General features: G+C 39.8%; 1 protein-coding gene across 10 annotated transcripts in view; it reads right to left on the minus strand.

Annotated features, from left to right (window-relative positions):
• The window catches only part of grin2bb (glutamate receptor, ionotropic, N-methyl D-aspartate 2B, genome duplicate b), a 121,281-nt gene extending 105,565 nt beyond the window's left edge, over positions 1-15,716 (minus strand). For 6 of the 10 annotated variants that reach the window (XM_074630303.1, XM_074630302.1, XM_074630301.1 and 3 more), the window contains exons 1-2: positions 12,096-12,871; positions 6,280-7,014 (exon numbers count right to left, since the gene is read on the minus strand). In XM_074630303.1, the coding sequence (XP_074486404.1) occupies positions 6,280-6,288 (9 nt within the window). In that variant the 5' untranslated portion in view covers positions 6,289-7,014; positions 12,096-12,871. Of the gene's footprint in view, positions 1-6,279; positions 7,015-10,748; positions 10,764-12,095; positions 12,872-15,559 lie in introns of those variants that run through there. The other 4 variants (XM_074630295.1, XM_074630296.1, XM_074630297.1 and 1 more) reach the window with 4 other exon arrangements.
• Between the last annotated feature and the right edge of the window lie 260 nt (positions 15,717-15,976).

Below are 15,976 nucleotides of genomic sequence, written 5' to 3' on the forward strand. Positions count from 1 at the left end.
TTTCAGATAGGTTACTTGCTAATTATCACCTAATTACAATGAAATTTGCAGACCTGTAAAATGAAGTGTTACCGATGATTGTTTTCATTATTGATTGACCTGATGGTTATTTTCTCGATTATCGAGAAAAATATTCAATTTACAAGGATATCAAAACAGATAAGCTTGAACTAGGTAATAATGGATATTTTTGCTTGAAAAATGACTTAAATGATCATCAAAACAGTTGCCATCCAACCAGAACCTGGAGCATTTATTTCAAGATCCAATCACAACTAATCCTACACAAATAAATCTGAGTAACATAAGCCCACACACTCCCCTCCACTTAGGCCTAAATGTGGCAGACACATGGTTACATGCCCTCTTTCTCTCTTTCCTCACCTTCCAATTTACCCCCTGAGAGGTCTGCTCTACCTTTCAGCCTCTCCTCTTTCTCACTGATCACCTGTTTGTCTGCTTCGTTAGAAATAAATAAAAAAAAGTCACTGATGACTGCAGCTCTTCCACAGCTGAGCTAGTGTTGTTCCTTCATGTTGAAGTCTGTGTATGTGGAGGGGCAATTTACTCCTCACCCCGGCAGATGTCTGCTCTCCAAACCCACTCCGAAGTCTCAAGTCACCGCTAATTAATTGACAAGTTGCCCCCACTGAGGGTCAAATGGAGACAGATTCATTGACACTTGGAACGGGTTAGCAAACACAGCCACTGGGGATGTCAAATAGCTGCCACCTGCTAATAGCGCTGCAAAAAGGTTGTGAAATATCAACAAGACAAAATCTGGTTTTGACATCTCAGTTTTTCTAATGGTTCCCTTACAAAAGATAGAAATGAAAACAATAACTTCACCCTTACCTCCAACAGGTATTATTACTGGTGCATGGCTGTTTACACAGATGAATTACTTTGCCAACAAGATCCGAACCTGTCAAGATTTCCTGCTCATTAAAGTAAACTATCTCTGTTGATGAGTGGCATCACACAGACCTATTTCTTCTTCTAAGTATTTTTTTTGTCCTTCTTCTTTCTCTTGTCATTTCCCTCTCTCTCTCTCTCTCTCTGAAGACATAATTATCATCTTATCATCCCCTCCAAGCAAAGCTATCAGCATGAGATGATTTCTTATGAGTCCTGATGTCTGTTTCTTGTGGGCCTTTTGATGACAGTATCATCAAATATTACTCAATCTCATTCAGCTATCAAACACTCCATCAGCTCCTCTCATCTCCGCACCTCGACCCTTTTCCCAGCCAGTAGATCTTGTCTTTTGTTCTATCGGTCCCTTTCATCCGTCTGAAAAATGATGTGAATTACCGCCTCGTGGTTGTATGGCTCCCCCAAAACAGTCAGGTTGCAGTTTACAGCCACGTCTGTCCAAAATGTCACCATTTCATAATTTTATCCTATTAGACATTTCTGTGAAATTGTCATAAATAGCACATGAATTCTTGAGTTATGGCCAAAAACGTGTTTTCGTGTTTTTATTTTGTTTTGTACCTTTAACCACCCAAATCTAATCAGGTCATCCTTGAGTTCAGATGGAAGTTTGGGCCAAATTTAAAGAAATTCCCTCAAGGCGTTCCCAGATATCACATTCACGAGAATGGGACGTACATACTCGGGATGCTAATTTAGATTTTTTTTTCTAACCGATAACCGACCCTCGTTGACCGATTATTAACCGTTATCTGACAAGATTCGTGCATTTCATGCAGCGGTGTTGTGGTTTTAGTGCCCAATAAGCCGCCCAGCTGCAAGCCGATGCACAAACAGGTTAAATCCATCATTTATCATCAGCTGTAGTGTATGTGCAAAACAGACAACTGAGCCCCAGTTCACCCGTTAGGGAGAGTCGGCAGCCACGATGCTGCGAGTATTGTCGTGGACACAAGCAGCCAATTTCACAGTAAAAGTCTCCACCGCATCATTTAGTTTAGTTTAAAGTGATAAGCCGCTCCTCACAGTTTTGTTTAGCTTTTAATTAAATTTGTAATAGTTCTTTTAACCGTTTAACCGACAGCATGAATCGGTAAAAATGCTTAATGTTGGTTAATTATTAACATCCCTAATACATACAAACGGACGTACAGACAACCCGAAAACATAATGCCTCCAGCCACGGCTGTCGCCGGAATAAAAAATCTATGATTCTCTTCTCCGTCTGTCAGTGGAAGAGCTTCAAAAGGCCTCCCTTTGGCATGACATGAAAAAGTGACAGTTTCTGATGCAATGTCTTCATATGCCAGCCTAGACATTCTGATCATGTTATTAGTGAACATATACAGGGTGAAAGACAGATCTGTAGCTCCATTTCTGCATCAATGAAACATAAAATGACTTATGTATCACTAGCTACAGTTTGTATTGTGTTCAGTTTAAACAAAGCCTGCACAAACAGATCTGGTTGAATGCCTGCTGACTTCAGTAACAGAACAGCACACCAAGAAGCTGAGCAACGTGGGTAGAGGCGGCATCACAGCGTTGGGCCCCCTTTTCTCTATTCTTAGCTCTTCCTCCTTCTCTCACAGTCACACATGACTAGGTATGGAAGAGGAGAGGTAGAAGAGGCATCTTGAGTTTCTGTCTCTAACAAAAACGGGATGGCATCTATACTCCGTTTCCAGTTTATTCAACTACAGTCTGTCTGGACTTTATGTTTTTTCTAACTACCATTTAAATAAGGGGGAAATGAACATTAAATCTGCAACCATCTGTTAGAATTCAAAATTCACAAAGTACATTATAAGTGCAACAGGCTGCGTCTTGTACTCTAGCAAGGGGGCGCTTGCATAATGTACTGTCCATGCTCGACCTCAACAAACTAGGCTATTGTTGCGCACACACCTGCACGTCACACAAGCTGACTGGCTGATCCAACGCCTGTCGAGAGGCAGTTTCAAAACAAGAGCAATATAAAATATAAGCATTACACAAATTGTATGTATAAGTATAAAAGAAAGGGCCATCTGAATGAACGACCCCCGTGTCCTTCGGCTACGTGCAGTCCAGAGAAGCTTGTTTAAGATTTAGATTACATTAGTTTTAGTTACAACTGAGTTGATACTATATTCTTGTTTTTTATAGATTGTATTGCGTGGATCATTTCTTTAAAAAAAATCTGAAAATGCATGGATGATCGAGGCTTTTCTGAGGCATTGTGTAACTACTTTGCACTTCTCTCCCTCCCTCCCTCCCTCTCTGTCTCTCTCTCTCTCTCTCTCTCTCTCTCTCTCTCTGGCTCTGAGTAAACAATAAACAACACCAGGCTGCTCAGCACCTGTAATCCTTCAACGACTCAATCAACATTTGTAAAGCTGGTCACATCAGGCTTGCATCCAAAACTGAGTCAGCCGGCTGTCTGTGAGTCCCAGCGTCAACATCTCGACGCCCATATATTCACTGCCGCCACGGTCTACCGATCAAAACGGGGACCGTGCTGCCCGCCTGACAAGAGAGCCAACGCTCTTTTCCAGTAATCCCCTCTACCCAACCCACTCTCCAAAAACATGCAGCATCACGACACTGCAACAACACGCCCCTCCTAGGCCTTGTTGCTTACGCACTCAGAGCTACATCTGTCTACAAAGCTGCCTCCTTCATCCACTGTCAGTGAAGCTCCCTCTGGATTTACCGCCTGCGCCTGGATCTTTGCCTGTCTGTCTCTTTTTCTGTCTGCCACGCCTTAACCCGTTGCTCACTCTGTCATGTTCTCTCCCCTCTTTTTTTTCAGATGGAAAATCTGCCCTAGAAACACAGTTCACATTGCAGCCATTTCACGCCTGCAGTGTCAGCCAATACCCAATTGTCGAGGCGGAGGGTGAAGTTTAGATTGAAATATTGTGGTGAGGAATTCGGGAGCCGTAGAGTGCAGCGTGTGTGTGCAGCATATGTGAGAGAGGCGTTGAATGCAGTAGGTCTAACTCAGTGTTGAAGCTGTTGTGTTGCGAAGGAGGGACATAACCAGCTGTCGCACACCTCCTCTAAGTCACGCTTCAACAAAGAGGCGCATCATAATTAGATAGTTACATCAGATCCTATGAGTCGGTGAATGCAAATGTGGAAAAGCTCAGTTTAGATTTGCGAACATTAACTAGTCTCACCCAAAGCTAAAAAAAATCCTGCCAAGAATCGGATCCGCGATGCCACCAAGAGACAAATCCTGGACTTGCTCCATTGGCAGCAGCAGGACACTGTGACAGAACGTGGGATTTTGAGCATTTTCTGTAGCAAAAATGTTCAAACACACAATGAAAATGTCTGTAAACTGGTCTGAAAGTTAATTCTGTGCACATTAATGTCATGTGTAAACTCTCCTTTTGAGCTGATTTTACTTTTATCTCCTCTCTTGTACCCTTTTCCTCTTCGACAAGTCTTTCCATTATCTTTACACGCCCTTCCAACTTTTAAATGTGCCTTTTATCAGTCAAACTCCTGAGCGGCTGCTGAAAGGAGCACAAGCTCAGCAATAAAATAGGCTCCAGTTTCCCCATTCTCCTGCTTTATACGGTTACTATTGTCTGGACCTGTTTTCCCTTGTGAAGCAGCACAACGCGTCGTTTTGATGGGCTTATTGAAGCTGGCGCCTCGTTATCCGTTATCTCAACACTGGGCTCCCTCGCAACGCACTGCGAGAAAGAATGTGTGACTAAAAAAAAAAAAGACAATTTGTCCTTTCTTCTTTAGCACGATGAATGTTCTTCATCCTTCTTGTTCCTGTCCTCCGTTTGTCTTGCTCAAAATCAAGAGCTGCCATGAGCTTCTGCACAAGATGTGTGCACATACTGGGCTTTATTTGTCAAACAATTTACTGATTTTTTTTTTACAAACTTAAAAAAAACAATAAATACAAATCACTCCAATACAGATCCTTGAAAAGAAAAATGTTTTTGTTGAGAGCCAATTTCTAGAATATATGATTATGAAGTGATGTGCAGGATCACTGTCACAAAGTTGTACAGTCCAGCGAACTGCTCCCAGCTTTATTTATTTTCTGTTATGTGAAAAATAAAGCCCAGTCATTCCATAATTTGATCAAAACAAACTGTTTATTCTTCTGTTATCTGAAGAAGCACCAGATGTGTCATCACAAATTACAAAATATTGTATGATCTAATATCCAACATTAAACATCTGGAGATGTGTTTCAGCCAATTATTTCCACCTCCTCTGATTTTTTACGCGACCTGTAATTATCACGAGTGAGGACGATTTCAGTTAAATTAGAGTCAAATTAACGGACACAGGAAACAAAACACAACTGTTGAATATTGTAATATTTCAGATTCTAGGACACAGTAAGGACTAGAGCTGAAACGATTAGTCAATTAATCGATCGATCAGTCAGTTGTCAGAAAAATATTAGGCAATTTTGATAATCGATTATCAAGCAGAAATTCCATCAATTCACCAACAAGCAATTTGAAGATGTCACCTTGGACTCTAGGCTACTGTGAAAGGCATTTTTCACTATTTTCTGGCGTTTTATAGACTAAATTGATTAATCAAAAACTGTCTATAATAGCCCCAGTTAGGACCATTTTTAATACAAGATTTTTTTAGCAAAAATTCAGCTGAAATCCACATCAGCAAATAAAAAGTGAGTGGATTTTGGGGGGTAAGCGTTTCATGTAGGGCTGTCAAAGGTAACGCAATAATAACGCCGGAGGTTGTAGCGGTCTCAGTTTTAAAGCTAGAGTGAAGATACTGGTATCATATGAAACTAGAAAACCTAAAGATTACAATGATACCAACCAATAACACACGCTAAATTTTGGTGAGGAAAAACTGTCATGGCCATTTTCAAAGGGGTCCCTTGACCTCTGACCTCAAGATATGTGAATGAAAATGGGTTCTCTGGGTACCCACGAGTCAGTTTTGGGGCAAGTCATAGTCAAGTCAGCACACTGACACACTGACAGCTGTTGTTGCCTGTTGGGCTTGAGTTTGCCATGTTATGATTTGAGCATATTTTTTATGCTGAATGCAGTACCTGTGAGGGTTTCTGGACAATATTTGTCATTGTTTTGTGTTGTTGATTGATTTCAAATAATAAATATATAAATACGTTTGCATAAAGCAATTATATTTGCCCACTCCCATGTTGATAAGAGTATTAAATACTTGATAAATCTCCTTTTAAGGTACATTTTGAACAGATAAAAAATGTGCAATTAATCGCGATTAATCATGGACAATCATGTGATTAAATATTTAAAACGACTGACAGCCAGCCATTTCAGGACACACAAATACAATCGATTACTGGAATCACTGGCCTACCTTGAACATTGCCAGCCCGGATCTCCTCTCTACTCTTCAGAACTGGCATGATGGAGTGATCTGGGATTCGACTCCTCCTCTCATAGCCTCGGATGAAGGGATGGTAGACAGATGAAGTCACAGAAGACTGAGGTGGGTATCTTGCAGGGCGAGGGGTGAGCGTTCTTGGGTTGAGGTGGGCGATGTTGGGGAGTTATCAGTGTGGGGAAGTGGCAGGGGTGAAGATGACTGTTTTTAAAAGTGTAATAATATGTACAAAGGACACTTAATTGCTAAGAAACAATGATTTTTACATCTAAAGAGGTAAAAAAAAAAAGATTAATCTGCTGTTCTAACCTGGTTGAAATAGGATTTTGACTCAGATCTTATAAGACTTTAAAAGTCGACCATCAACTCAAAATGTCAGCGTGCGTGTGAACTCAATAAAAGAAACTAAAAGATGATAGATGGTGAGTGATGAAGGGACGCGCTTTCATTCGTCTCTTTCCATCCAACTCTCTTTCCCCTTCCTCCAACGCTGGTGATGCAGCTCGCCAAGGTCTCCTCCCAGAAGTCTGCGAGCGTGTGAACACAGTTGCCGTGGAGATGAGGAGATGTGCAGCAGTGGGTGTGTACGTACTCCTCTTCTTCTTCCCTCCCTTCCTTCCTCTTCTTTGGCTTTCTTGCCTTCGCCTTGCTTTAGCCAGTCATGATGATCAGTTTTCCGGCCCGCTCCGCGCTCTCCTCTATCTCAGTCTGAAGGGGAGAAGAAGAGAAGGACAGAGTCAGATGGCGGAGAACGGTTGTGGATGGATGTGTTGCTGGTGAAGGCTGAATGCCACTGGATACACAAGTCAATTGCCTCTGAGGTCGAGGCTTAACTCAGTCAAGCCGCTGTGTCTACATGCCCCCTTTCACGGCAATCTCAATGTGTTGAATGCTGTTGCCTAGTAATATCACTGTGCTATTTTCTTCATTGGAGATGCTCACTGCGCTTTTGTTTTATCATTGCTTTAATCTACTGTTTCTTAAACTATATGGCTGACTCAAAGTGAGATTTTTGCCATACTGTTTATATGAAAATATTCTTCTTTAATATCTCTAGTTATATTGGAACACTTGTTGCAATATAAGGAGAACAACTGCGTTTATTAGCTTAATTGGCTTTTTATATGATTTGATGTGATGTTAAACTGTTTCTCAATTTAAAAGAGAAACTTTGCAGATTTTTAACTGGCTTGGTATCGTTGCAATGCGGAGTTCCCCGCTCACCTGCCGGCAAAAGCCCGCCAGATGACGCAGAATGACCTGTTTCACGTCATCTGGCGGACTCTCGATGGCCAATGAGCGGATGGAAGACGAACATCACGACGAACAACTTTCATTTGCACATAGCACATCACAACGATACAAAGCCAGTAGAAAATCTGCATCCCTTTAATTTTCGGATAATTTACTGTGTCACAATAAATATATATCAATATCACAATATATAATCACATACACTGTGATTGATTTTATCCACTTCACTCAATCTACTTTCACAGATTTCAAAATATGGCCCTCCCCTTGCACTGGTATCAGCTTATATTATGTGTTACTGGGACACTTTTTTCTAGGATTTTTCCCTTTAAGTTAATCATCGCACAAGGTTTGACATGCAAGATATTTAAATTTGCGTACTTTAATCAATATTTGTGCGTTTATTGATAGTAGGCTAATGTATATATTAAGGTAGTTACAATTTTGGGTCCCTAGATTAAAAAAAGTTTATGGAATTTAATCCAATGTGGAAAAAAACAACTTGAGGGTAAAGAATACATATAATTTGTTATTATTAAGTTAAAATCGGATGCTATTAAAGTATAAATGGATTTCACAATTTAACAGAGGTAGGAAGTAGAATTAGGCAACTTTATATTTGCTATGTTATCAAACATTTCAGGACTTTCTGTGGTAAGTGAAAATAACTTTGGTCTGGCACTGTAATCCTCTAATGAAGCTAAAATGTTGAGCTGATAAATTGATTAGTCAATCGGCAGAAAATTAAACAGCAACTATTTTGATATTTGATTATTTAAGTAATTTTTTTCTTAATTTTCTGGTTCCATCGTCTCAGAGGTGAATATTTGCTGGTGATATTAGACTTCTACAATAGTCAGTTCAGTTTTCAGGTTTTGGACTATTGGTCGGAGAAAAGAAAACATTTTAAGACGTCACCTTGAACTCTGGGATATTGTGACAGACATTTTTCTCTATTTTCTGATATTTTATAGACCACAAAATTAATTAAAAGAGAAAACAATCATCGGATTAATCAATAACGGAAATAATTGTTAGTTGCAGCCACAGTAATGTATGTTCTGTGTAATATTTCATCCTTTAAGTCTTTAACAGATCATTTTAACGTGTATATGCTCACAGGGATATGTCTGCATCTGTGTGCGTGTGTGTTTATCTGTATATTTTGAGGAAGTCGGATATGTAGGTAAACACAATTTAGCCTTAGGAAAATTGTCAGAGGATATCTGCATGTGTAGAATTTTAATCCTGTCTGGCAGTGTAATGAATTATTCATTCAACAAATTTTATTTACTAAAATCCATCTTTCTCTCTCTGACTCCTTCAAAGTCTAATTATCTCCGACTCTCACAGTAGTATTAAAATGACACCGATAGCTTGACTCATGCAGAATAATACAGTATTTCCTTAAATAAACCACAGCCGAGAACAACCGAATAAGGCTTGTTTGTTTGTTGAGTTCCCTCGCTAGGTTTACGAATCAACAGCTTTTCAAAATGTTGAATAATGTTATTTGGTGCGAGTTTTTCCAGAAGACATTTTTACTGAAGCAAAGGTTTTAATGTGTGTATGTGTGTTACTCCTTACTTTTACTTCCTACTGCTAAATTCTTCGTGCAAATTAAACAAATATACTTCCTTCTATGTTTCGGTACAACGTTTCCTTTATGGACACCGACGTTTTGATGTGAAATCAACGAACATGTTCGTTCTTGATGTGCTCAGTATCTAAAGATCTCCACAATCTTAACGCAGTCTTAATGAGTCCTCTTTTGAACATAAATCCTTCATTAGCCTGAAACCCAAGAGGTGAGCATGCCCTTTTAAGCCTTTATATTTTAAACTACTGTGTGCTCACATCGAGGCAACATCACACCACTCTTTTTAAAGATGTCCTAAATCATTTAGACTGTTTGGGCTTAAAGACGCTGCGTTAAAATCTACTTGAAACTTTTAGTGCAGGGGGCCAACTCTTTCACTCTGTTAATGGTGAATATTTAAGAGGAAGCCGCCATAGTTATGTTTTAAGTTTGCATATTTTTAAATAAGTGACAGCTTAATGACGCAAATGTCTTTCGACACTGGAGTATTTTGTGTTGTTAAGGTCAAGTCCTGACTGACGGGAATCAACTAATTTACAAAGATTTTGAGGAGTCATACTTCAGTTTAGTTAATGTATAATGATTTGCTTTTTATGTGTAAACAGTTTGTTCTCGTTTTGTCTAATCATCTTTAGGATAATTACGCCGTTATTAAGTAGCTATTTAGCTGATTAGCTAGTCAATCAACATAATAAGACATCTGGTTGTAGAAAAGCTAAACACAGCATTGGCTCACTTATCCAATATATGATGCACTCTGAGAAATGCAGCCTAAGTATGTCATCTATAGTGTACAGTGTTCTCATTAAGGTCATGCTGAAGAGTCTGATACAGTAACGCTGGTGGATGAGTCACATTACATTATATGTGATTCATTTCCAGAGATCTGGTCATTTTTAGAGATCTGTTGCAGATCCATCGAGCAGGAGAAAAGAAGAAATGCGATGGAGGAGGAGGAGTAGGAGGAGGAAGAGGAGGAGGAGGAGGGCATCCACAAAGCATTGGTTAACAAACCTCAACCAACTAAAGTGCACAATAAGGAGGGGGAAAAGGGCTAAAATGAATGTGAATGCATGCACCTGCACACTGCACTGGACTAATTGAGTGAGTCAACTGGTGTAAGCCGATGAGGAGAGAGTCAACCAAATTAACAAGAGTATTTTGAGCCGGTTTCTGCCGTGAATAAGGAATCGTCCTTGAGTGGGGGAAATCTCTGTTGCTCAAAATCCCTATTGAGAGGAGTGATAATGCGTGAAATTCTTAGATAGAAGAGTACGTATATAGAAAATGGATAAAGATCAAAGGCATGGTCTGATAAACAACCAATTAGTCACAGCAGGGTGAAGAAAGGTTTAGCAGCACAAGCAAATGTGGTGGAAAAATATAAGAATACCCTTCACAGAGAACCTGCTGATTAAAGTTCATGCACAATACATTTCCATCAGGATCATGCAGACATTCAAATGCACACACACACACACACACACATGCACACTCGATTAGCTGTAGTCTCGCACATTCATGTTCATGCATGTGCATACACTCAGTTGCGGGGAAGAAGTGAGTGCTATATTAATTCACTACTCACCTAATTAACTCTTTTCTGTAACACATAATTTATAGACTGTAGTGGAGATGTTTTACAGAGGAGCAGAGTTGAGACACAAAAGCAAAGACAGAGCAAAACGAGTGGTCCTTCATATTCCTTCATGACGACATCCCACTCTCAGAACAATCAAAGAAAGAGGTATTTATTAAGCCCCTTTATCAGTCCATAAGAAAGGGGGGAGGAAAAGGAGCCTAAAGTGGCTGGTGTGGGCCTACGCTACTGGGCGGAATATTTCACCTTAAGTGCACAGGTAGATGTCCGTGGATATAAATAGGCTAAAAACTTCTAGCAGTTAATGTAGGTAATGCTTTTAAAACAGCGCTCCCAAAACGGTGTGGCAGTGAGAAGAAGAGACAAAGCATCAAACACAACGTAAAGAAAGAAGGGAAATGTGACAGAGGGAAAGAGAAAGGTAGAGTGATGATATGGGATAATAACTTCTATCTATTTTTATCTGTCTATCAGTCTGTCTCTATCTTACAACCTGCACATCGTCTATTGCACCTCAAATCCACCGCAAGGCATTACCCACTTAATCCACCGTTCAACATCCAACTAATGCCAACCGGTCTCTCTTGCCTGACAAGAGGATGAGAATGAAGACAAGTGGAAAGGGAACGAGCTTCAGGAATGAAAAATGGCCAGTTCTGGATGAAAACCAATCGAGGCGAGGGAAGGGGAAATTGAAAACATGCGGAAGGATTCAATTCTGATAAATATTTTGATGATAATTTAAGGTTTTAAGATTGTGTACAGGGTGAGGTTGTATGAGGACTAATGGCAGAATGAAAATAAGCACAAATCAAGCATGAAATGGGATGCACTCTTGATGACTTGAGATGGCCATCAGCTCCCAACTTTGAATGCAGCTCAATAAATAGCATAAAGAGAGTATCATTTAGACTGAATATTCCCAACTTTGCCAAATTATAATCAAACATTAAAGGATGCCAAAGTGACAAGAAATTAATCTCATTCTCCCTTAGGACAACATTTTTTTTTCTCTTGTTAATTCACAACAGGTTGCAAAACAAATTGATCTCTTTATTAAATGTAAAAAGGGGGCATGACATGTACACACATGAAAAAGATTTCTCAGAGACAACAATTAAAAATGGGCGCACTTTGCCATGATGAGAAGAACGAGATGAGGAGGAGGGTGTGAAAACGGTGCGAGACCAGACCGATATCGACTCACTGTTGTTTTAGGCATAGTTTAGTGTGCGAGTGCATGTGTGTGTTAATGTGTGTTTTATGTATACGTAAAGCACACACAAATACACACAGACAGACAGATGGACAGACACTAAACGATAGTTAACCTACCTAGAGTAACATTTAAGAATCCCGCAAGAGTGTGATGCAAAGAAAATGGGTGTGGAGGGACCAAAAGAGGAAAAAAAGAGTCATTCATGAGGAGTTTTTTAGTTGTCTTTGAAGAAAATTCATCCAAGTTCATATAACATCAGACTTTAGAGACAGAAAGAGGCGTAGGGTGGGGAATAATGAACTGATGGCAGCAGCTAGAAATGAGATGGCAAGGAGGGACTGACAGGTATGATATGGTTTGGTGAAAGGGAGGGAAGAGTGTAGAGAAGGAAAGAAAGGACAAAAAATGAAATCAAAACTCCTTCCTCCTTCCTCTCACTCATAGATAGAGGAAATTATACACCAGGTAGATGGAGAAATAGATGAGGAGGCAAATGACGGAGAGAGAGACTATATGAAAAGATGAAGCACCTCCCAGCAGCGCGATGAGGAATAAGAAAAATATAAAACGAAAGAAAAAATTGAATACTCCAAAGCCTTCCGTTTTTGCTCTGTTTAGTGAGGCGAGGGGGGGATTGTCAGTTATATCCCCCCTCTCTCTGCAACTGGTCAGTCTTCTTTTATCTTCTGTCCTCCTCAAAGCAAGGTGCTACCTTCCCCTTCAGATGAGCTGTAACCCTTTGCCAACACAGCTGTTAGACATGGCACTCAGGCTGGCTGCACGGTGGGGTGCTGCTACCCAGAGATACTGAGAGTGGAGCCGAAAACACACCTCTGGCTGGCATAGAGCGCAGAGCACAACTCCAACTGCACACATTCGCTCTCCTCCCCCTCTGAGAGAGAGAGAGAGAGAGAGAGGGGGATGTGGAGGTGGGTCCCTCTATAGGATTGTAAATTGGAGAGATGCTACAGTAAAGAAGGGCTGCTGCAACAATTGTCAAGAAAAGTGTTTCTACAGAGAAAGCAATGGCTCCCTCTGTTGTTACACTGTGCTCATAGATGAAAATAAAAAGGAGGTTTAATTAGAGATTATCAATTTAGGAATAGCATCTCTGCAAACAATACATTTACCTAAAAGGCAGTAGGGCTGCACGCTTATGGTCAAAATGCTAATTATTTTGATAATATTGATATCACGATTATTTATCATGATTATTTATTCATTTTAGCGACAACATATTTTTTATTGAGCTTTCACATTAAAATAAAGAGAGCACTGCTTTCACTTCCATGCTACATATTATTATATTATGTAAAAAATAAAGGCTGCACGATGTTGGAAAAAACTGACATTGCAATATATTTTTTCTGCTATAAATATTGCAATATGAAAAAATACAGGAATATTCACCCTACTCTTTTGTTGGCTACTTTTTAAAGTTAAATGCTTCAATCTGGTGCACTTCCAGAGCAAATTTAGCAACATTAAGAGCTAAATAAATAATGTTATGCTCTCAATTTAATTATAAACTTAAGACAAGACAAGACAAGTCAAGACAAGAAAAGTCAAGAAAAGTCAAGACAAGACAAGACAAGACAAGACAAGTCAAGAAAAGTCAAGACAAGACAAGACAAGACAAGACAAGACAAGACAAGACAAGACAAGAAAAGTCAAGACAAGACAAGACAAGTCAAGAAAAGTCAAGACAAGACAAGACAAGACAAGACAAGACAATACAAGACAAGACAAGTCAAGACAAGTCAGGACAAGACAAGTCAAGACAAGACAAGTCAAGACAAGAAAAGTCAAGAAAAGTCAAGACAAGACAAGACAAGACAAGACAAGTCAAGAAAAGTCAAGACAAGACAAGACAAGACAAGACAAGACAAGAAAAGACAAGACAAGACAAGACAAGACAAGACAAGAAAAGAAAAGAAAAGTCAAGAAAAGTCAAGTCAAGACAAGACAAGAAAAGTCAAGAAAAGTCAAGACAAGACAAGACAAGTCAAGAAAAGTCAAGACAAGACAAGACAAGACAAGACAAGACAAGAAAAGTCAAGAGAAGACAAGACAAGACAAGACAAGACAAGAAAAGACAAGACAAGACAAGACAAGTCAAGACAAGAAAAGTCAAGAAAAGTCAAGACAAGACAAGACAAGACAAGATAAGAAAAGACAAGACAAGACAAGACAAGTCAAGACAAGATAAGAAAAGACAAGACAAGACAAGACAAGTCAAGAAAAGTCAAGACAAGACAAGACAAGACAAGATAAGAAAAGACAAGACAAGACAAGACAAGTCAAGAAAAGTCAAGACAAGACAAGACAAGATAAGAAAAGACAATACAAGACAAGACAAGTCAAGACAAGTCAGGACAAGACAAGTCAAGACAAGAAAAGTCAAGAAAAGTCAAGACAAGACAAGACAAGACAAGGGAAGATAAGACAAGACAAGACAACTTACCAAAGGCAAAAGGGACAATTCTGCATAACAAATATATTTTTTATACTTTCAGTGCATTTTTCTGCTAATATGTATGTACTTCTGAACATTTGAACGCAGTAGTTTTATTTGTCAGTATGTATTCATCGTGGTACTAACCTAATAGTTTTATTGAAGTAACGTTAACTGACGTCACACAGGTTCATCACTTCCGGTTGACGTTAACGTTAGATATCATAAATAACGTTACACCATCTTTAGTGAACCTTTCCGCTGTGACAATAAGTTAAAACATTGGTTGAAATGCTAAAATTACTTAATACTCCTTAATTAAATCAAATGTCACAGAATTTGATTGTTTGTTGAACCAAAATATAAACAAACGCTTTGTAGTTTGTACAAGCTAACTAGCTACTAGCTAACTTAGCTAACAACTTTTCACAATTAGCTAGCTAACTGTTAGAAGTAGTAGTGATGTGTCGTCGCGAACGAGCCGGTTCAAAGAGCCAGCTCTTTTAAGTGAACGATAAGAGCCGGCTCCTGTACGAGAGCTGTTTTTTCCGTTTTTTATTTTTTATATTTTTATTAATTCAAGGCAGAATGATAGGACGGTCTTCTCCACGCCACGGGCACTCCACGCACTGACTGTGACTGAATGTTGTGTTAATGACGTCCAATCAGGTGATGACAGACACGGATCATACTATCAAGCAGGGAGGGACGGGAGTGCATGGCGCGCTGACGGTCTACAGGTACAGAGCAGGAGGGAGAGGAGGAGAGAATGAGAGAGAGGAGTGCGGTGCGCGAATAGCAGACAAGATGAGTGACGCTCGGAAACGAAGCAGCATGTAAAATAATGGTATTCTGGAAATTATAAGGTTTAGTATAATTATATTGAATAATTTAAGTGATATATGTGAACACATACTAATCATAGGTCAAAACAGCGCTAAATTTGGCTGAATTATGAAAGGCAGAAGTGGTAAAATGAAGAGCCGTTTGGGAGCCGAAAGAGCCGGCTCTTCTTGGTGAGCTGAGCCAAATGATCTGGATCACTAAAAAGAGACGGAATTCCCATCACTAAGAAGTACCGTTAGGTTACGTTAGAGGTTAGACACACGTGCAAAACAGACTTACTGTGTTGTTAATGGTCTTGAACGACGATGCGGTTCTGTTGGACACTCAGCATGATCCAGTTTTCCACCTAACACATCCCAAAATGATGGAAATAAGCCAGCTAGAGCTGTTAACTTGTTGACAAACTGAGCTGAAAGTGACAGTTAGTGGGCGGAGCCGTTGCTGCTGGAGACGTTAGTGACGTATCGCTAACATCTAGCCCGTGACGGGAGACATTGACCAATCACAGGTCATTTCAGAGAGAGAGAGCGTTCTTATTGGCTGAGCTCCGGCTGGTGGGCGGGGTTTCTCCTCAACTGATCTCCACATGGCTGCTGGGTCACAAACAGCTAAACAGCTAACAACACTACAAGATGTTTCTGAAAACATTTGATGCTTCTGTGGAGCTGACACCAGAATAAATAGAGTTTACAATCA

Source organism: Sebastes fasciatus, chromosome 3 (genome assembly GCF_043250625.1).
Source record: "Sebastes fasciatus isolate fSebFas1 chromosome 3, fSebFas1.pri, whole genome shotgun sequence".
Classification (NCBI taxonomy): domain Eukaryota; kingdom Metazoa; phylum Chordata; class Actinopteri; order Perciformes; family Sebastidae; genus Sebastes; species Sebastes fasciatus.